The sequence below is a fragment of the Parasteatoda tepidariorum genome, chromosome 4, assembly GCF_043381705.1.
Source record: "Parasteatoda tepidariorum isolate YZ-2023 chromosome 4, CAS_Ptep_4.0, whole genome shotgun sequence".
Taxonomy (NCBI): Eukaryota; Metazoa; Arthropoda; class Arachnida; order Araneae; family Theridiidae; genus Parasteatoda; species Parasteatoda tepidariorum.
The window spans coordinates 54992554-55016253 of NC_092207.1; the positions used below are offsets into that span (position 1 = coordinate 54992554).

The 23700-nt window shown below is 26.8% G+C and overlaps 1 protein-coding gene across 7 annotated transcripts in view; it reads left to right on the plus strand.

Annotated features, from left to right (window-relative positions):
• The first annotated feature begins 1059 nt into the window (after positions 1 to 1059).
• The window catches only part of LOC139425366 (alkaline phosphatase-like), a 42237-nt gene continuing 19596 nt past the window's right edge, over positions 1060 to 23700 (plus strand). For 6 of the 7 annotated variants that reach the window (XM_071179865.1, XM_071179869.1, XM_071179864.1 and 3 more), the window contains exons 1-5: positions 1060 to 1588; positions 16256 to 16479; positions 19195 to 19375; positions 20327 to 20490; positions 22841 to 23042. In XM_071179865.1, coding sequence (XP_071035966.1) covers positions 1483 to 1588; positions 16256 to 16479; positions 19195 to 19375; positions 20327 to 20490; positions 22841 to 23042 — 877 coding nt within the window. In that variant the 5' untranslated portion in view covers positions 1060 to 1482. Of the gene's footprint in view, positions 1589 to 16255; positions 16480 to 16678; positions 17171 to 19194; positions 19376 to 20326; positions 20491 to 22840; positions 23043 to 23700 lie in introns of those variants that run through there. The other variant, XM_071179870.1, reaches the window with a different exon arrangement.

Below are 23700 nucleotides of genomic sequence, written 5' to 3' on the forward strand. Positions count from 1 at the left end.
CTTTGGAGGACTATGGTTTTCAACGCTAACCACCAAGTAAACAAAATACAAACATTCATTTAAATAAACATTCATAGTTTTACTAGACCCAAACTAAAATAATTTTGACAATTCTGATTTCTTGTTTTTTTTAAGTTGTCTTATCCCTTAAATGGTTAAACCATTCTTTTTTAAGAGTTGTTTGATCTTAAAGAGTTGTTGAGAACTTGTTTGATCTTTTTTCCCCGACTAAAAGTAATAAATAGTATTAAGAGAGAGGCAACACTTGTTAAATAGCCCTCGCATTTGCTATAACAGTATTTTCAAACTCCTCAACATTTATTGTTCATCACTAAAGATTTTCAATGGTATGGCTCTTGGCTCTAAGAGCATTACAATTGAAATTGTATAAGTCATATAGTTTTAACAATATTTCTCGCTTTTTAAAAAGAACAATTATTACAGTGCTCAATGTAATGCATTAAGTAACACACAAGAATTTGGTTCATTCCTAATTTATTTTATTTTTATGCACTATCATAGATATGGTAGCTCGATTTTTTAAGATCAATAACTAAAACTTATTAGTTGTGTGAAGTATGTAGTTTTCAAAGAAAATACGAATAATATATAATACTTCTCTGCTTTAGCATTTATTTACGATTTTCCATCGCCTTCTGATGTTTATTCTAATTGTGTACAAAAGCATATGATAAAGCTGACTTCCTATGCTCTTATAAATAAATATAGAATTAATTTATACAAAAAAAAATTATCTTTAGTTCATTAGGTCATCTTCAACCTTAAATTGAAGTAGTTGTTTCAATTGTAATTCATTTTATTTCATTTCATTTATTTATTATTTCTTTTGCACACATACAGATATGAGAAAAATTAATTATAATTAGCTTCCAGCTGAGCACTCACAAAAAATATTACATCTACGTCATCATTTTAAGAAGCTGTGATGATATTTTTTGAGTTAATCTTATCAACTTTTCTTTTCATTATCTTTTTAGTATACTCACTGTTTGCCTTTCGTTGTTTTAAATAAGTCTACAATTAAATTTCCCTTACAATCCCGCTGAGATAAAATTGTATTTTATACTTTCCATTATCAACGTGCTGAACGAATGATTCTCAAACTATTCATTTACGTCTCAACCTCCTTCTTGAAAGCAAACGATTAGAAAAGTTTTTTTTTTTTCCTGTATCGATATGAATATTACGATGAAAATTCTGATTTAACAACAATCGTGACACTGAGTTTTTCTTCATCGTTTCAATAGTATCGTCTGTTATTTTTCAAGTGGCGTTTGTTTTATTCGGTGACAGCTGTAAATCAGTCTAAATTCAAATTCAGTTAACTTTTTTCCAGCAGACGATTATGTTTTTTTTCTTCTTGCGGTTATGGAGCAGTTTTAAAATTCGAGACTATGTTTCAGTATTAAATTAAATAATTAATTATAACTCATTGCAATTCTTCGTCATTTTAATCAAAAAATGTTTCTTAAAATCAAAAGTATGGATTTTTGTTTTATTGCAGTTTTATTGAGCACATTATTGCCGAGTGCATTTAGTATAAAAGGAACTGTATCAAAAGAAGAAAGTAAGTAAAATGTATTTCTAATTATTACTTTTTTGTATTATTTGTACATATTTCTAATTATTACTTTTTTGTATTATTTGTACTTAATCTTTCACAAGTATTTTCAATTGGGATGTGAATTTAAATTTCTGTTAATCTTAAAATAATTAACAGAATTAAAGATTTAATGATGGAAGTTTTACATTGTAAATGCAGGAAAAAATTAAACAGTCTACTAAAAAAGTTATTGAATAATATAGAATTTTTGACGAATTTCTATAAAATATTTGTATTTGAAGGAAATTGTTTAACTTTGTTAAAGTATAATAATGCAGTATTGCTGTTCAAATTAAAAGAAGCTTATCTTAATTTGCATTTTTATAATGATACAATTCTCACTCAAATAATTTGTGTTTAGTGCTCTTTAAATTTTTCTGATCTGCCGATTTCGGCAAAATACTATTCGGCTTTTTTTTTTGTCTATTTGAGCTATTTTTTTCATAACAAAAAGTTATAAAGACATTTTAAAAAGTCTTTTTGATGTTACATGAACTTTGATTCAAAATATATTTCATCATGATGTTTCTTCTGGCTTATTTCCCACAAATTCCTCTCGATGTAGTTTTCTGTTTTAAAAATTACCATAATTGTTTTTAATTTTGAAAAAAGAAAAAAGGTATTAAATTATTTTGAACCAATCGGGAAAATGTTATAATGATGAACTCAATGTAAAATTTGCTGCGGAAATAACAAATTACTTGTATTTTGTCTTTATTTATTTATTTAACATTTGGGGTTGTTTGGGAGGAGACCTTATAAGTTGATACCGTGAAGGGACATTGCGTTTAATGTCAATATCTATAGAGAAAAATTTTTTTTATGGAAATACTTTAAAAAAATATTAAAATGTAATTATATTTAATAGCCAGTTATTTTCGACAGAACTTTTCTAGATGATTCCCATCAATACATCAAAAATGGCTATTCAAATTTATCTATCTATCTATCATCTGTCTATCTATAGTTAAAGAGAATAGTCTTTAGCATGCCTACAGAATATGTAAAATGAAGATTCAGCATTAAATTCATTATCTAGATGGCTTTAACGAAGTTTAACATTCAGTTCATGTAGTCACAATTGTATTCCAAACAGACATAAGATAATATTTCAATTAACGTTTATCTTAACTGTTAAAATGATAAAAAATTATTCGCTTTTATCTCTAACCTGAATATTAGGGTAACGTTGCTTTTTATCTGAGTGATATTTAGATTCTATTTATTTTACTATGTCAGCTTGTTAAAATTTAATTATATATCTATTTTTTTTGCACTTATTGTTTAATAATAAATAATTCTGGCTAGATAATTTAACAATGCTTTGTTAATTTTAAATAACATTTGTTAGTAAAAAAATTATCATGGAACAATCAATTTATCTCTCAATAATTGCCAGCGTAGTCAGTATACTTGATTGATATTTCATAGAACATCATGACTTTAATCCAAGAATTTTCCATCAATACTTATCATATTGCAACATTTTTATATCCATCTCACCTATAATTTCGTACATATATTTATTATTCACACACAATAAATTTACGTTACCTTTTATTATTTTTGTAAAAAATAAAAATATTTTATTTAAGCTTAACTATATACTAAAATATTCAATTTTTAGTTCATCATTATTGAATGTAAAATAACGAATACAATTCATTGATCTATAATGATTATCATTTTATAATTTTTCTTTTATTTCAAGTTCTAAGTTAAAAATAGTGGTATAGTATTTTCTCTCATTTTATTAAAAATCTTAACATTCTCGTGAAAATATAATAACACAATAACGATAGTTCAGAAGTCTTAACCTGGACTATTAACCTTATTGTTCTATTGACGAAAGGAGGAACTTAAATATTGCTATTTAGGGAAATGAGATATTATTTCCTTTGTATTTTTTATGCTATATCCATTCAACTAATGATAATTATTATTATAAGTTCTAATGATTCTATGTACAAAAAGAATGATGTTTGGTGGCAATTATCGGCAATTTTTATGAATGTCAGTCGACCTGTGACTATAGTGTTACAAGTTATTGTAACAAGTGTTATAGTGTTACATTTACTATTTATTCTAATAGTGCTTATGAACAAGCAAGTAAAATCAAAATGGGATTAATTTTAATCAGAAATAAAATCTTCATTAAATAATCATCACAATGTTAATTTTTATTATTAGTAAGACCTTAAAAATATTAAGATTTGAGCTATACCCTAATAACGTTAAAAAACAAGTAATTGCATAAAAAGTCGCCTTTTAATGTTAATTTAATAGAATAGAGTTGATTTTTAGCTAAGTCAATTTAGATTTTTACTCTATTATGTAATTTGATAAATCAATATTCAATATGCTAACAGAGAAGCAAATGCATTTATCAAATTACACATTTATGCATTTTACTACTGCTATAAAAATTATAGAATTCTATATGTGATGAGCAATTTTAATCAAAAAAATTGTAAAATGTGCTAAAGTAACAGCTTTTTCTAAATTTTTCGCTCTACATAAATTATATGTTGCTATCTAGACTAGTAAGGTATTAATTCCTTTTTATTTTGCTCACTGAATGAAATGATTTTAAACCTAAGTCGATAGGAAAAATAGTGTATATATTACAGGGGTTTTATTTATGCCATATAATTAAAGCGAGATTATGTATGAGGTCCTGCAACTTTTTACCATTTACTAAAAAAAGGGTACTTATTAGCTTTTCGTGTTAAGATAGTTTCTGTTTTTTCTACGTTTGGAACATACATCATGTACATGCACCAAAATCTAGAAGGGGGAAACATTAATTAATTAATTAATTGTTTTACAAAACTGATCTGAAGTACATAATCTAATATTATATTAAAATAACCACATTATTATAACAGAAAGTTTAATCTTGACGTGTCCAGCTCAGTCATTTGCTCGTTTTAAATTTACTCACCAGCTTACTGGTCAATTAATTTAAGAAAAGGCAAATCAAAAGTGGCTGTTTATGCAATAAGCAAAAATAGCATAATATCTCCTATTATTAAAAACCATGAATAAAAATGGGCAATTAAAAAACACAATAAGAATTTATTTTTCTTCCACAAAACCTTGTTTTTATATTTGCTACTTAACAAACAAGTGTACATTGCCAGGCAACTGTATATTAAAGTGCAACACAGTTTCGCCAACCTGTAAAAATTAACCGAGAAATTTTGAATGAGAAATGACATAAATATTCCCAATGTCTACATGAGCCCCATGTTCTTCTTTTAACTATTTATGCAGATTTGACGTAGCTATCTAGAAAAATGAAGTATTGTTTCCTTTGCCTGTTCTTATGCTCAATTGAATGAGGTATTCTTTTGGCATTACTATTTAGTGACTATCTCGAGATGTAGCTAAGACATGTAAGAAATATCCTATGCATTTTTCTTTTACTGTAAAGCGAATGTATGAAGTGAATCAGAATTTATGGAATAAATAATTTAGAAGTTGCAATGGTTTAATATATAAAATTATCATTTTCATTTTTCTTACGACACTTATACATTTACAATCAGTAAAAACAGCTCAAAATTTTTAAATATAAAAAAATAAATAAATAGATAAAAAAAGACTGTCCTTGCACGAAATGCTAATAATTACTCTTTTTTTAGTAAGTGGTAAAATGTTTCAGGATCTCATACGTCAGTTTTAAGTCGAAGGAGTGAGAAATAAACCCTTTCTCGCTATAATTACAGGGCAAAAAATAAAACCCTTATAACATCTAAACTTTTTTTTTTACATCGACTCGAGTTTATTCAGTATGTAAAATTAGAAGGAATCAGTACCTTACTTGTCTAGATAGCAATGCCGAGTAATAAAATGTTGTAACAAACAGCCTGTTGAGTATACTTCGTATGCTTAACCTTTTATAAAACGGATAAGCAAATTTTTTTTTCATTCTAGCTAGCAGTTCGAAACAGTAAATTACTATTTAAAATGTATTTATTTAGATATTTTTTAACTATTTAAACTTAAAAAAAAATTGAAATAATTTCGAAATTCTTCAGAAAAGTATGAAGCTTTCATTATTCACTGCTGTTATTTTACCTTGATATAATAAAAAAAATTCAAAAAAAGTAAAATTTTCGCATTTTTGTTGGAAATATTTATTTGATTAAGAGTAAGAGTTATTATTTGCATTTAACAAATTTTAATTATAGTTTAACAATTCCGAAGCTAGTTTGAAATTTTAAAAGGCCAAGGTTCTTTTAATCTTCTGACATAAGAATGAATAGGTGCTAAACATTTTAATTTTACTGTGATTAGGATTTCTTTTGCATCGAAAAAACCGAAAAAAAGCGAAAATAAACTATTTAATTACTCACAAACTAATATAAAATTTAAACTTATTTAGACGTGTTGTTCTTAAGAGTCAAAAGTATGTGTATTTAAAAAATCATTGTTCTTCTTTTAATTTTTACTTAACTGAATTACACGGAGCAAAAAGAAAAGAAAACCTTCAACTTTGAAAATAAATAAATAAAAATAACTCGGAAACTAATGTTGTTTCTATATCAAAATGTTCCTTAATCATTAAACATGTCTCGTAAAATGCACGAAATTTCATGTTTTTATAGGCATACATACTTTATGCGATATGAGAGATGCAGCAATAACTTTCTGAAAGAGGGTGGCGGCGAAAACAACAGAACTTTTTACCATCTATGTGTCTTTTTAGAAATACATTATTAAGGATTTTATTAAAATAAGCTAATTTTTAGGAACTATAAGACTAGCTTCTATTGAAATATTTAAATTTTTATTATAATTAAAATAGTTGAGAAATAATTATTATTAAATAATTAAATTCTTATAATAATTATTTCCTATTTAAATAATTAATTATCAAGCATTAGTTATTTATTAAAAATTATAATTGGAAGTTTCTTTACATGCTCAATTTTTCAAAATCTTTATAAATAGAAATTCTTGTTTCTAAATGCTGCATGACTTCCAATTGAAGCATTAAATTATTGGAATATTGAATCATGGAAAGATTGAGACATTGAAACATTAAATCATTAGAATATAATCATTGACACTAAGATTGGGTTCAAATCATCAAACGTTTATTAAGTTTGTCACAAAACACCGATTGATTTAATGCATTGTAAACAAGCTTTTAAATTACATAAAGTTTTGTAATTTCGCTTTTGAAGCATTTTTACAAGGTATATAAAAAAAAGTGAGGTAAGAACACATTTTTGTTTCACTTTTATAATATAGCAGCTGAATATGCATTCGAAGGTCACGTGTTGACGTAAACATACAAGGAATATATGCTAAATGATGTATTATTCTCCAAAAGATAAACGCGGTCATCTTTGCCTTTTTCGACACGAAACACTGATTGACGTAAGAAAAGTAAGCTAATGTGCCGAAAAATGAATTGCAATTTTTATCTACGAGACTCAAAGTAATTTACGAGAGAGATTTTGTGACTTAAAATAGTTGTCACGGAATTTAGAGGAAATTCAGAGAGTGGCGTGTATCGTAAATGTTTACCAAACTTGTTAGCTCTAAATCTATTTCAAAAGAAGTTTTCACTTACAAAATAAAAGGGTATATAGAACTCATAACTAATCGGAATTAATAGCTATTTAATAATAGTTAATTAATATCTAATAGGATAAATTCTGGATGAGGCTGTAAGTTTATGCCATTTGTCAATTTTCTTCCTGGTAATAGCACTGCCATTTTCTTTATGAAAAGAATGTAATATTATACTATTAAAAATTAAATCTTAAGAGCGAAAAAATATTAATTCCCGTGGGAACCCGTAAGACAGGAACGTTTTGTGAAATGCTTGAATATAGTTAGTGAATTTACAAACTTATATTACAAAGTTTGTAATACAAACATAAGAAAAAAATATTAACTATCTTCCAAACGTTTTGAATCGGCAAAATAATAAAGAATTTTCGCTGCTACCCATTACTTTCTCAGAAAAAAAAAGATAATATAAATCAGACTTTTATTTCAGAATAGTCAAGAGCTTAAAGTTAAGAAAAAATTGAGTCAAACGCTTGGAGGGTTAAAAAACAAGAAGTTGAGTTTTTGAAACTTTATTGCCCTAACGTCTTTTTAACTCAACTGGATTATTATTTTTTAAACTAAGATGCTGTTAACTCAATTGAAAATGATAAAAATAGAGATAATTTATAAAATATTTTACTCTTATATAACTTAAGAATACACAACGTTTATATACAATTTGTAGAAAAAAAACAATGTTTGTATGCAATTTGTAGAAAAAAAAAAAGAAGTTGGTTGATAGCTTGCAGATATTTGGAACTATTTCATGCATCAAATTATGCACATCATATTTTCTCTACATTTTAGACTTGTGGAATAAAAACAAGCCAGATAGTCAATGAATTCCTAGAAGGGACAGCATTTTCGAAATTTAACTATTTTCCTATTAAAAAGTTATCCCAGGATAGAAAAAAAAATTATTGTCTGTGAGGATAGATCTGGCGAGTAAGGAGGATTATGAAGAAATTTCTGTAGTTTTGCAATAGTCATTTATGCCTTGTGTGGTTTGACAATGTCATACAATAAGACAGAAGGCGATCAGAATTGCGGATTTGTATAAGATACATATATTTGTATAAAGTACACATACATATAAACATTCTGCTTTATTTGTAAAAAAGATAACTTTATTAACTTAATGATATTTATAAATATATATAGGGTAACTTTAAATTTGAATACGGTGGTGGCAAATAATAATTCGTTTTTTAACTAGATACCCGGTAAAATTGCCCGGGTTTCGAATACCCAGCACCGACTCTTGGAACTAAATACCGGGACAGGGTACTCGGTACTGGGTAATAATCGCGTAATGAGAATCTGGATGGATACCGGGTAGTTGCCTAGTACCCATTATGTCTCTAGTCTTAACTACGAAACATATTTGGAAGATAATAAGTGTTAAGTCATATACCTCTTAGTAGCAAACATATAAATATATATGCTTTCCTATACATAAAAATTTTTTAAAACTTAATTATTTAATTTTGAAAAGGTTAAATAAATAAATTACTAAAATACTGAAAAGTGCTCTTCAGGTTGATTTTGATGCTGAAATAGAAATGCTGATGTTTCTGAGAAAAACACGATAAAAGTTTGGAAGCAACCATAATTTTATGTTACTAAATTTATTTTGTTCTTAAACATTATTGAAAATATACACTGATTACCATCTAAAAACTATTTTAGATAATAAATGTTTTTCTTCTGTAGAGAAAATGGTGTATAGGTATTCAGGAAATAAATATTAAAAAAAGGATTGAAGTAAATATCTGAAATAAACTTTTTTGAGGACTCTACCGAAATATGTTTCTCAATTTACATATTTACATACTGAAAAGTTCTTATGAAATAATTTCAAGGACCCGTAAAAAGACGTTTCAAGAATTTTTTTTATTTTCAATCGTGTTGTCCTTGGAATTAAATCGTATTTCGCTGTAATGAAAAATATTATTTCTTTTATATTGTTCGAAAAAATTTACAAATGGATTCGCCAAATTCTTCATCCATCGAAAACTTCATTGTTTGTGATTTACCATCATAATGTGACACACTATTTAAGTGAAAAATTTCATAATGTTATGATGAATTTTATGAGCGGCTGAAGCAGTAGAGAACTTTTATGTATTATTTATTTTAACCCTTATTTTAGCATGCATTTATGCATGCTTAACTTGACATAAGAACTTACGCATTTCGAGTTGCAAATTAATATTTAAATGAAGGGTTTGTCATGATTAAAATTTAAATGAAGGTCAAAACCTATTTATTTGTTGTATGGCAGGTTTTCCATTTAACCTTTAAGTGAAAAGAATATTTATTAGAAAAACCATTAGTTGGATGTAATAAAATTTTATTCTATTTTGTGGTAATTTGCTTATTTTTACTTGAATATTTAAACATGTTGTTTGTGAATGAATTATTTTGATTTATATTCTGACTTGGTTTTAAATATACACGGAGAAAAAAAATTGGTAAAATTGCCGTAGAGTTTGGCAACGAGCATTCTGGTTGAAAAGTCTATAATTTTATTTCATAAAATCAAAATATACGATATTTTAACCTTCTAATTGTTAATTTTTCCGTTCATATGGTAAGGGTTTACCGAAAATTCTGGTTTTCGAAATTATATTTCTTATTACCACACATTTAGTAAAAAATAGAAAGTTGAAAAGTAAATTTAACCGAATTAATGATTTTAATGCCATGCTCTAAGGTATCATGATAAATTTTACCACATTTACCAAATTTTTTATCAAATAATATAATACAATATTTTGTTAATTTCACCAAAATAATAACCAAAGCGCTTCGGTTAAATTTACAGAGGTTTTTGGTTTTACTATAGAGCCAGAAATAGGGTAAATTCTAGAAGTTTTGACCATACTATTTTTCTATGTGTATTTTAACACTTTAACCTAACTCCTCTCTCTTCATGGCATTTATGTGCATTTTATTTTCTCCTGTTCAGATTATCATGAGGTTATATCATAATCCTTATCGTTAAATTGGAATTCATGCCACTTTTTTAGTTTAGATTTTCGCTCCTTTTCGGATCATTTTGCACTTTTACTTTTCACAAATGGAGACTTGAAAAATTTTAAACAAACATTAATAATACTAGAATTTTTTAATTGTTTATATCTATATATATATGAAACACTTCTAAACTAATATATTTTTTCAAATTTCTCAAGATATACCTAAATAATCACTTAATAAGATCATGCGATTTCTCATACTTATCAATCAAGTTTAAAGCTTTAAATGTTTGAGGGAATGACAAACGAAAATAATGTTTTAGAACACCATATGCAAAAAATGCAATTATAAATTTGTAGCTTTCAGCAATTATTTTGGTTATTATATGCAACTAATTGCACAACATTTTGTAAGCCTAGCTAATATATTTATGGAGATATGAACATTTTTAGAAAGAAAAGAAAAAACAGATTTTTTTTGTCTTACGTTTTACGTTTCAAGGTTATAACCTTGAAAGTGTTTAATAAAATTGAACAAAATTTTGACAGCAATTAAAAATTAGTTAGAAAATTGTTACTTTAAAATATGAGAAAAATTTTTTTGAAATTGAGCAAGATGTTTATAGATTATATATAGCAAGCAAGATATTTATATATTTTAGCTTTTATGCTGCGGGAAAATTTTGATTTTTTTTTTATCTTCTTAATTTCTTAGAGAATCATATTTTGCAGCTAATAAAAAAAAGTCCGATTTGAGTGTTTTAATTTGAACAGTTTTAAGCAATTTTCGAAGTAGTTTTTTTACTTTTTAAAAGAAACTCAAAATAATACGGGGTTTTCCACAAATATTATTTGTATCAGAAGATAAAATTAAATGATAAATGATAATGCCTTACAATAGACGTTCTTACACAGAAATATGATTGTATAAGGAAAGAAAACAGGCGGAAGAAAAGATACTTTTTTTGGGGATGATTCCTAACAATGCCGGTGTTATTTTAAATAAATCTTATTTAATAGTACAAGAGGAAATTTGTGGAAAAACCCTTATTATGCTGAGTTTCCCTTAAAAAGTACAAAAACTATTTAGAAAATTGCTTGAACCTTTTAAATTTTTAAAATATTCAAATCGAAAATTTTTTATTTGTTGCCAAACACGATTTTCTAAAAATTAAGAAAAAAAAATTGAATTTTTTTCCGCAGTATAAAAGAACTACTTTAATTACTCATATCTTGTGCAGTTTTCAACTAGTTTTTTTCAAATTTTAAAGTAATAATTTTGTAACTAATGTTAAATTGCTCTAAAAAAAATTTCCAATTTTATTGTATATTTTTAAAGTTATATAAAAAAACGTAAGACAGAAGAAATTAGGTTTTATAAAAATAGCCACATCTCCAGACATATTTTAGCTAGGCTTACGAAATTTTGAGCAATTATTGCATATAATAACTAAAATAACTGCCACAAGTCCATATATCCATAAGGAAAGGATAAAAATTGTAAGAAAAAATTTGAATTTAAAATCATATCAACTCACTTCCTGTAATGATTTCATACACTTTCTTTGCTGTAAATAAAATACTAAGTTATATAACTATACAACAACAATAGTATACAACTTTCAAACATGGCTGAACTGTTCGAGAAGTTTCTTCTTTTCTATAAGAGTTTCTCAAACTAACTAATTATTGCTATTTTTATATAATATACTCGGTAATAACTTTTGAAGCGCACAAAGCACTATATCTTTGCGAACGAGGAATGCGAGACGTGTTGAATGTATTTATAAAATTTCGCTTTTTTTTCCTTAAAATTTTAATACTAGTACAACTATATTTTTAAATATGTGACGGAATAAAAGTCAATTAGAGTTTTGAAAAAAATTTTGAAAACAATTTAGAAAAACAATAGAGTTTTGAAAACAATTTTTTAATGTAAACAAAGTTTACATTAAAAAATTGTTTAAAAAATTCTTTAATCAAAATAAAAGCATTGTTTAACAAAATTAAGTTATCAAATTAATTAATTTCTCTAGTCTCTTAATGAATTGTTACAAATAAATGAATTCAAAATTATTTTAGAAAAAAATTCTGAATGTAATGAAAAATCCAACTGTATATATATTATCCAAAAACCTTTTTTTTTTGAGGTATTTGAACCATTTATTCGGTTAAACTTACTTTTCAGTTTTGTATTTACCAAAATGTATGGTAATAAGAACTGTGATTTTGAAAACCAGAATTCCCTTTTAATTGTTTTCATATAAATGGAAATACTAGCTTAGATAATTTTTTTTTTTAACCAGAAATGTCATTACTATGCAGTCCGGTTGCTTTACCAGAATGTTTTGTCCGTGTAATAACATTACTTTCTAATTTTCAATTAATGTTATTTCTTACTTTGATTGTTAATTTCTTTCCTTCACATAAATGTTCTGACGTACTATCTATCTTTTCATATTTCGTCTTATAATAATGTTATGTTATAATGCTATTTAATCTTTCCAAATATAAAAAAAAAAATTCTAGCGTTTTACGTTAAACATATAATTAGAAGGACTTTATTATCAGGGGTCTGTCCAGACATTTTGTGAAGGGTCCGTTTTTGTGAAACTGTGAAAAAATTACTCGCAATTTGTGAATATAAAATAAACGTTAAGTCACATTCTTTCAACCAGGGTCCGCTTTTGTGAATTTGTGCAAATAGGGTCCATTATTGCAAAAAAAAATTTTTTCAAGGAGTTTTTAAATTGTAAAGACATACAAGATTTTGCTCAACACTGTTTAATTATAATTAAAAAAATAAATTTTAAAAAGCAAACAGCAATTGCAGCTACTAAATTAGCGATGCAACATACAAATATTTGGTATTTAGCCTATACTGCTGAACGCAGAATATTAATTTCGGACGAATAAAGGAAGAAGCGTCTGCCAAAGACAAAATTTAGTTAGTTTACATCTGTCTCTCTTCCCCCCCCCTCCTTCTTGGGAAGGGTTTATTCGATTAACAAAAACAATAATGAAGATAAACAAATTTGTGAAGGGTCCGATTAAAAGATAAATTATTTTGTGAAGGGTCCGTTTTTAAGTTAAAATATTTTGTGAAGGGTCCGTTTTNATCGATGGTAGAATAAAGAAAAATGCTCTTTGCATACCTTATTTACAATACATTCCATATTTATTCTAAAAACACTTTTTACACTTTCATTTAAAAAAAGATTCAATTGTTGTTTGCTTTAGAGATGCGTAAGAAAGTTTCTCTGTAACACTTTCTAAGTGGACTATAGCTTTAAATGTCTCCTCTGACATATTCTGCCTCTCAATAAATCTCCTTACAAAGTCCACAGTCTTACAGTGTACAATGAGAATTGGTTTTTTATTCTTAAAATTTTTTATTTTTTTTGGAGTATTTTTTTTATTTTCGGAAAAAAAATCTACACTATTTATGAAAAAAAAATTCAAATTAGAAAAAAAATTCATAAAATCAAGTTTTTTTTTAACATTGATTGTATAGGAAATTTGAAGGGAATTTTTTTTCCTTCGAGATATCGAAGAATTCGTGAAATCGAGGTTCGAGTTAGCGAGGTTTGACTGTATATATGAAACACTTCTATACTAATATATTTTTTCATATTTCTTAAGATATACCTAAATAATCACTTAATAAGACCATGCGATTTTTCATACTTACTAATGAAGTTTAAAGCTTTTAGAGGTTTGAGGGACGACAACCGGAAAATAATGATTTAGAACACCATATGCAAAAATTTGCAGCTTGCAGCAATTATTTTGGTTATTATATGCAATAATTGCACAATATTTTGTAAGCCTAACTTACATATCTATGGAGATATCAACATTTTTATAAAAAAAAATAAATAAAAAAAACAGATTTTTTTGTCTAACGTGTTTGAGCTAACACTTTAAAAATATTCAATAAAATTGAAAAAAAAATTTGAGAGCAGTTTAAAATTAATTAGAAAATTGTTGCTTTAAAATATCAAATTTTTTTTTTTGAAATTGCGCAAGGTATGAGTAATTAAAGTAGTTCTTCTTAATTTTGCAGATAATCATATTTGGCAGCTAATAAAAATAGTCTTTGATTGTTTTAATTTAAAATGTTTTAAGCAATTTTCGAAGTAGTTTTTGTGCTTTTTAAAAGAAACTCAAAATGATAAGGCCACAATTATTATTTGTATCATAAGACAAAATTAAATAATAAATGATAATGCCTTACAATAAACGTTCTTATACAGAATGATTGTATAAGGAAAGAAAACAGGTGGAAGAAAAGATACTTTTATAGGGATGATTCCTTATGATGTCAGTGTCATTTTCAATAAATCTTATTTAATAGTACAAAAGGAAATTTGTGGAAAACCCCTTATTATTCTGAGTTTTCCTTAAAAATTACAAAAATTACTTAGAAAATTACTTGAAACCTTTTAAATTTTTTAGATATTCAAATCGAAAATTTTTTATCAGTTGCCTAATACGATTTTCTACTAAAATTAAGAAAAAAAATTCAATTTTTTTCCTATGCATGCGCAGTATAAAAGAACTACTTTAATTACTCATATCTTGCGCAGTTTTCAACTAGCTTTTTCAAATTTTAAAGCAATAATTTTGTAACTAATGTTAAATTGCTCTAAAAAAAATTTCCAATTTTATTGTATATTTTTAAAATTATATAAAAATACGTAAGACAGAAAAAATTAGGTTTTATAAAAATGGCTACATCTCCAGACATATGTATTTCAGCTAGGCTTACGAAATTTTGAGCAAATATTGCATATAATAACTAAAATAACTGCTGCAAGTCCATATATCCATAAGAAAAGGATAAAAATTGTAAAAAAAAATTATAATTTAAAATCATATCAACTCACTTCCTGTAATGATTTCATGCACTTTCGTTTGCTGTAAATAAAATACTAAGTATACAACTATACAACAACAATAGTATACAACTTTCAATCACGGCTGAACTGTTCGAGAAGTTTCTTCTTTTCTATAAGAGTTCTTCAAACTAACTAATTATTGCTATTTTTATATAATATACTTGGTAATAATTTTTGAAGCGCACAAAACACTATATCTTTGCGAACTAAGAATGCGAGACGTGTAGTGTAATTATACAATTTCGCTTTTTTTTTTAACTTAAAATTTTAATAGTACCACTATACTTTTAAATACGTGACTTAATAAAAGTTAATTAGAGTTTTGAAAAATATTTTGTTCTAACGAAGTTTACATTAAAAAATTGTTTAAAAAATTCTTTAATCTAAATAAAAGTATTGTTTGATAAAATTAAGTTATCAAATTAATTAATTTCTTTAGTCTCTTAATGAATTGTTACATATAAATGAATTTAAAATTATTTTAGAAACAAATTCTGAATGTAATGACTGTATGTATATTATCCAAAAACTTTTTTTTGAGGTATTTGAACCATTTAATCGGCTAAACTTACTTTTCAGTTTTGTATTATTTACCAAAATGTATGGTAATAAGAACTGTGATTTTGAAAACCAGAATTCCCTTTTAACTGTTTTCATATAAATGGAAAAATTAGTTTAGATAATATTTTTTTTTACCAGAAATATCATTACTATGCAGTCCGGTTGTTTTACCAGAATGTTTTGTCCGTGTAATAACCTTACCTTCTAATTTTCAATTAATGTTATTGCTTACTTTGATTGTTAATTTCTTTCTTTCACATAAATGCTCTGACGTACTATCTATCTTTTTATATTTCGTCTTGTAATAATGTTATGTTATAATGCTATTTAATCTTTCCAAATATAAAAAAAGATTTCTAGCGTTTTACGTTAATCATATAATTAGAAGGACTTTATTATCAGGGGTCTGTTCAGACATTTTGTGAAGGGTCCGTTTGTGTAAAATTGTGAAAAAATTACTCGCAATTTGTGAATATAAAATAAACGTTAAGTCACATTCTTTCAACCAGGGTCCGCTTTTTTGTGAATTTGTGAAGGGTCCGATTAAAAGACAAATTATTTTGTGAAGGATCCGTTTTTAAGTTCTTCTAAACAGATTATATACATTTTTCCTCCAGAAAATCCAGAATTTTGGCGAAAAAATGCTGAAAGGACTCTCCTTGAAACTTTGCTACTTCACAAGAACGAAAATGTTGCCAAAAATGTGATCCTCTTTCTTGGTGATGGCATGGGCCTTCCGACTGTGACATCCATGCGCATTTACAAAGGTCAGAAGAAAAATCAAAGTGGAGAAACTGAATTATTATCTTTCGACAGATTTCCACATGTCTCATTGTCAAAGGTTTGTGTTTTTCCAATTTTTATGTTTTCTACTTATAAACTGTTAAGATACAAACGTAAGCATGAAACTTGCATGTCATTGATACAGCTGCCGATCCTATCACTCGAGAATTTCGTAACAGACTGCCAAATGACATCTCTTTTTACAATTTTCAATTGCTACGTTAAGTACCTTTCGATAGACAGCTCACGAAATAAAAAGCAAATAAAACTTTCGATCAAATTAACTGTTTTTCACGAACTAAATGATTCAAGGAGCACTCTCAGAAATGAAATGATTCTTAATGATTCAAGGGGCACTCTCAGAAATTAAACTCTCACATTTGACGATTCATTAATCTTTGAGCTGTATTTCGTTAATTTTGAGAATAATTTCGTCATGAAATCATGTGATTTGGGACGAAAAGAGAATTCTCAAATATATAATGAAAATGTTTCCTCAATTATGGAACCTTATAGTAGTGCATTGTGGGAGATTGTTAACTAGAATGAAGATTAGACAATCGAAAATAAAGTGACGTTGACGCCGAGCAGCGTGTATGGTCAAGGAGTTCGCCTCGTATCAGCAAGATTCCGGGTTAGAGACCCGACATGGGTGTGATTTATCTTTCAGTTTTATCAGTCTTTCTTGTGTTGTTAGAGTGACACTTATCCACTTATATGGTTCCCCCGATGCTGCTGGTAGACGAAAAGTAATTTCTTGAATAAAAAAAATATTTTTTGTGCTTTATTTTTCCTAAATATTTTGTTGTTAATATATCAATTTTTCATCCAGCACTATATTTACATCTGGCATATATTACGAGTCAAACTAACTGAAATTTACACTTTAAAAATCTGTGAATATTATCCAGTTCAATCTAGTTCCTCATTTTCTTAATTTAACACTATTCAAAATCGCTTTTTATCAAATTATTATTTTGAATGTAATAATATATCTTATTTTATATGAAAGTAACATATTACCATTAGGGAAATTATTTAAAATGCATTTTAAAATTTAAATTGTCCTAAATTACTAATAGTAAAGAAAATGGCTGATGAATAATAAATTTGCATTATAATTTCGATTATGATAACAGAAAATTTCGAATAGTATGACATTTATAAACGTCTTTAGTAAAGCATTTTAACTTCGAGATTCAATTTTGGGTCAAAGCATTTAGATAGACATGGTAAAGGTAACCAAACTTAAAGGTAGTAGAAAATGATTATTAGACGTAGTAGATAATTTGTTTTCATCTCAATTTTGTCATTTCATCATTTTAAATGACACAAATGACGATTTGTAGAACAAATATTGCTGTTTTTATGTTATTTAATATAGGTGCAAACATACGCATTGATGTTAGAGTTTCATTTAGCTTTAAAAACTAACTTTACTTATAAGCAATGAACTAAGCATGAGTTTCTTTCACGTTTATACTAAATGAAAAATATACTAAATGAAAAAAATTAATCACCAGTTATACAGGATATTCCATAATAACCATTTTCAATATGTATATTTAAAAACCAAAGAAGTATACACATTAGGAAGAAGTCTATAAATTAATGTTTGACGAAGAAAAAAAATAGAATCTAACGAATCTCTTAAGTTATGCTGAACCAGAGAAATCAAAACCAGTTTGATTGCCTGATAAAACCTGAAGTTTTCGTAATAATAAATTTTCTACTCCCCTCTATTTCCAATCAAACGTGTTTTGCTATTTTAGTTCCTTTTTTCTCTATTCTATAGCTTTCTCTATTCCATGGATTTCCATAGCGTTTTTTTTCCTTGCTTAAAAATAATATACATATAAAAATAGATGCATAATATGCATATAAAAATATGTGCATAATATGCATTTAAAACTATGTGCCTATGCATATAAAAATATAATGCGGCCCCTAATGAAGGTATTTTTTCCCCATCATTTTTGGCAAGGATTCTAAAAATATTTAATCGAGGTGATCATATAGGTATTATTATTATGTTTAGGTATAGGTAGTAATAGGGTTCCTCTTTTTTTGTTACAACTTCGAATAAATTATTTTAAATAATTTAAGTTTTTTTTTTATTATCAATCAGACGCAACTGATTAGTGTAAATGTAATTGTTAAAAAGTTATTGCGTCGGTGCTCAGGCTACCGCAAAAGTTTTAATTCCTAAGATAGCTTTAAACAATCTAAGTATACAATCAGAACTGAAAATTTTATTAATTAAATACAAACAATGTGTGTGGCCAATTACAAGGTTAAAGTCATTACTAACTCAAATTTAAAATAAATAAATGAATAAATAAATAAAATTATCTTTAATTGACGACACTGAACTAATTAGATAAAGTTTTTTTTTAATTTATGAAGTTATTATTTAAGTCGTGAAATTATTTTTTAATTAATTAATTATTTTTTAATTTGAATTGGATTTAGTTTTTTTTGTGAGTACATAGCCTTTACATTCGATTTATTTTTTATAATTTTTGTATAAATTATCACCGCAAGTAAGAGTATATTTTTAATATATTTTTTTTGCGTATGCATGACCTTTAAGTTTCGTTTTCATACCATTTCTATCTATCATTGCTTTCTATCAAATTTAGAGAAGATTTCAAATAATGTCAAGTAGACTCGTACAATAAAGAAAAAACAATGATCACTGTACAAGTCAATTAAATAAATAATATATCAATTAACTATCAATTGTTTTCTTTATATGTGCTGTTTCCTGAAGACCTATGGGGTGGACAGGCAACTCTCTGACTCTGCCAACACAGCGACAGCATATCTTTGTGGAGTTAAAGGAAACTATGGAACAGCTGGAGTAGATGGAAATGTCTTGTATGAAAATTGTGAATCAGCTCTAAATAAAAGCAACCATGTTTATTCCATAATGCAATGGGCCCAGCAAGCAGGTAACAAACAGCTCTTGTAATTAATTCTTCACTTTTTTTACATGAGAACAACTATTAGCATTTTAATGTGTTCCTCAACAAATTTTTTAAAAAAAATAATCAAAAGATTCTACAATTACTTGTTGCCTGTTGTTTACAGGCTCTTAAAATTTCTGAATGTAACCATGCGTAAAAACTTTTCTAAAGTATTCATAAAATTGATAAGTTTCGTAAAGTTAGATTAAAGTATTGATAAGTTAGACAAAAGTATTCAAACAATTGATAAGTTTAGTAAAGTTAGACTAAAGTATTGATAAGTTAGACTAAAGTATTCATGAAATTGATAAGTTTAGTAAAGTTAGACTAAACTATTTATAAGTTAGACTAAAGTATTCATAAAATTCATAAGATTGTTAAGTGTTAAATAATTACCGGCCTTTTAAGTTTTTAAAGTCTTCTAAAAAATGAAACAATTTTAGGAGCATGGGAGGTTTATTAATATTTAAGCTGGAAAAAAACCCTTCGAAATGTTAATGGGAAAGGGGACATTAAGACCTCTTTGATTGCTAGCGAAAACTGCTAAGAGTTAAAAGTGATTTTAAGAACAACTACAAGTTTCATCAGAGAATCAAACTGGTAATGACATTTTTAATTCTGTCTACAATAATTTTAATTTTTAGTTTGGATTCCATTGTTATTTTTTTATTGTGTATAAATTTTGATTTAAGATTCCTAACATGCTTACTAAATTTACTTTTTTTTTTACCAATATTCTAAAAAATATATATAGGGCGGTGATCAAAATACACTCTTTATTTTGAAATTAAATGATTTTATCTATAGTATAACTAAGTATCTCTGGTATTTAAAAACATCCGTGGAAAATTAATAATAAGATAATTAATAATGGCAATGAATGAATTGTTATTAACTTATCTATTTACAAGAAATAGATTGCACTATTCAATGCAGGTAAATGGACCGGTTTTGTAACATCTACAAGAGTGACCCACGCCACACCTTCAGGACTTTATGCTCATACAGCTTCACGAGATTGGGAATCTTCGGCTCCAGATTCAAGGTGTATTGACATTGCCCAACAGTTAATTCACGATGAACCCGGCAAAAATGCCAGAGTAAGTGCGAATCTAGCAAATGATAAGTCCGAAATTGTTGTTGTGCTCTTTTTAAACTTATTACGCTATTTATAGAAAATTAAAAGAAACATTCTTTGGAGTTGATGAGCAAATGAGTGAAAAAAAAAGAAGAGGTGAAGTTTAAAATACACATTCTCAATGCTACATAACAATGTGCCAAGTAATTTTGTCAAATTTTTGAGTGCTTATTTCTGTTTGCAGTAAAATACAGTAAGTTTGATCTCACAAACCGCGAATTCTCGTCCTGGTAAAACATTCCGATAAAGATATTTTTTATTCTTGTTTCTTTGTTACTATTTACCTAATTAAGTTTATTTTTGAACTATTTTTAATATTAAAATTATGTATTCAAAAGTTTCAAAAATTTTAATTTTGTATTAGTTAAATAAAAAAAAAATAAACAAACAAGGTGTGTAATTTGAAAAAATATATGCTTCCATTACACAAGAGCGACGCCTCCATGTAATTGGCCTATTGGTTAAGAATATTTCTAACTCACGGTAAAGCACATAATACTGTAGCCAGACCAGAGAAGAAAAAAATTCTTACGTTATATATTCTTTATTTCATGTTTTATTTTTTTCTGTTCTACTCTTTGCCATGGTAGTACGTTGATAACAAGACAGACTGGTAGTTATATAATTTTACTGCCATCTCGTCACGCAAATGTTTTCTGCAGTAATAAATATTGTGCAGGTAAACAAAATATAGAATTGTTTACAAGTCTGTTCCGATTTGCCGCTGTTCTTCTTATCTTTACTTAAGTTCAGTTGAAAATTTATACTCGGACATTGTCCTACTTTCATAAACGATTGCAAATATTAATTTAAGAGAGAACAGAGCGATACAGGATAAAACAAATTATAGAACGTATATAACTGTAACATTTCATACAACTATTTGCTTTGAAATCTTCTCGTTATCTCTTTTTAGAAAAATCGCGGCGCTAGTTAAAATATTTCAGCTGTAAATTTGATTTGCATAAGGTGGATTACTAAAGAGACCTGACACCTTCCGCAATTAAGATTTCATTGCATCTTCTTAAAGACAAAACAAATTGTTTACTGACCTAAAACTTACAACTTTTACAAAATATTAGCCGATAATTAAAATGAACAGAAACGCATTTACAAAATTCAATCTTATGTGTTATGGAAGTATAAAAACAAAAAGACGTTTAACTTAAAATATTCATTAAAAATGTTATGGAAGCTTGTTAACTTTCAATGTAAAAACTTATATGAACCATCTTTTAATTTCTTGAATAGTAAAAATAATTATAGTTTAAGACAGTTCAGTTACGTACATGTGGGTAAATGTTTTTTTTTTTTAATTTTTTTTTTTATTATCCTCTCTATCCATTAAGTAATCATTTTCAACACTTTTCGGAACATAAATTGAAATATTTGAAAACATACTTTAAATTATGTAAATCGTCAGAAAATGTTTACCTAACATAAAAATAAATCTTATTGTTAAATAAATAAAAAATTAACCAGAGTTCGAATATAGAACAACATCTGCAGGAATCTAGAATGTTGAAGTAAAAGAAAACGAAACTAAAGAAACCGAGAAAACTTTAATTAAAAAATAATTTTAATTAAAAATTAAGTTCAGTCATATTTAAAATTTTTGGCATTCAAACGCAATAAAGAGCCAGTGTTCAAGTATGGTTTTCATTTCAGATTAGGAACAGTAGCTTAAGAAGCTTTTTGAACAATATGCCAACTTTCAAATCGGGGTCCTAGCAATCGAAACACAAATCGTCAGGAGCATTAGGGCTTAGGATTTTCAGCCATTAGTTGAAAATTATTAAAAATGTTTTTAAAAAATATTCACAAATTTAAAAAAAATTTAAAATTAAAAAAAAAATTGAAAATGAAATTAAAATTGGGAAAAGATATAATCTTGTCATCAGCTCACACAATTATATCCGAAAAAATAGTGTTGTCTAATATTGTATTAATATAGCCAAAGCAAAGCATATCAATAGAACATGGTGAGTATGAGTATATATATATGTATATATAAATTAATACATTGTATATGTATATATATGTATATATAAATTAATACATTATTAATAATTAAAATCACTAAAAAATTAAAAAAATCACTAAAGCAAACAATGTTGTTCGTTTCGGAAGAATTTTCAGTTTTTTAGTTATCTGCTGAAATCAATAACAAAACTAAGATTTTTCTCATTAATTATAACACTAGGGGAATTAAGCGTTAGCCCTTTTAGTGATTATTTTACTTAGAAAAATATCAATTCAAAATTTGCGTTTGAATACTGGTGTATAAATAAACCTATCCTTGTTATTTATAGGTCATATTGGGGGGTGGGAGAAAACACTTTATTCCCACTGGCCAATTCGATGTTGATGGGGAACAAGGCCAAAGAACTGACTCACGAGATCTCTTGAAGGAATGGGAAGAAGATAAAAAAGCTGCAAACGCCGCGTATAAGCTCATCTATGATGCCCAAGAATTAAGAGAAATTCAACCTGAGCAGATAGACTACTTAATGGGTAGGATACTTAAAAATTGTTTTAAAATTGCAATTCCTACAGTTAAGTAAAAAAGGTTGCATTTTTGTTCTTTTTTTGTTTTGCTATTTTTTAATTTAAACTATTGTTTACTTAAGTTTTTGTAATTATTCCCTTAATATTTCTATCTTCTTTTTTACATTTTAATTTTTGGATCGTTTTCCTTTTTGATATATTTTATTCATAATTTCAATCTTAGAAGTACCGTAAAATTTTTACTTTGGTTAAAATTTTACTTGACTCACGTGAACTCGTTGTAAATTTCAGTGCCTCCCTTATTACGCTAGATTTCATTTTATTATCCAAGAATGCGTTGTAAAACACGCTCGCACAGCAGAAGCACACAAACCATTTGAGTACATTGTTTAACTTTTGACTATATTGTTAGCAGTTTTTTGGTTATTAGTGAGATTTTTGTAATTCTCTTTGCGGAACTGGAGACATGAATTGCTGAATGGAGTTTTCTCCGTATCGTTCTTGTTAAGAAAATTAAGATTAGTAGATTTATTAGGGGATGTGTAAAACCTCCTGAATAGAGCGTCTACGCCGATCTAGATTCTCAAGAAATTTTGGTTAGTAAAAGTGATATAGTTAAGACAAACTTTTCAAATAAAATAAATTTCAGCACCTCAGGCGATGA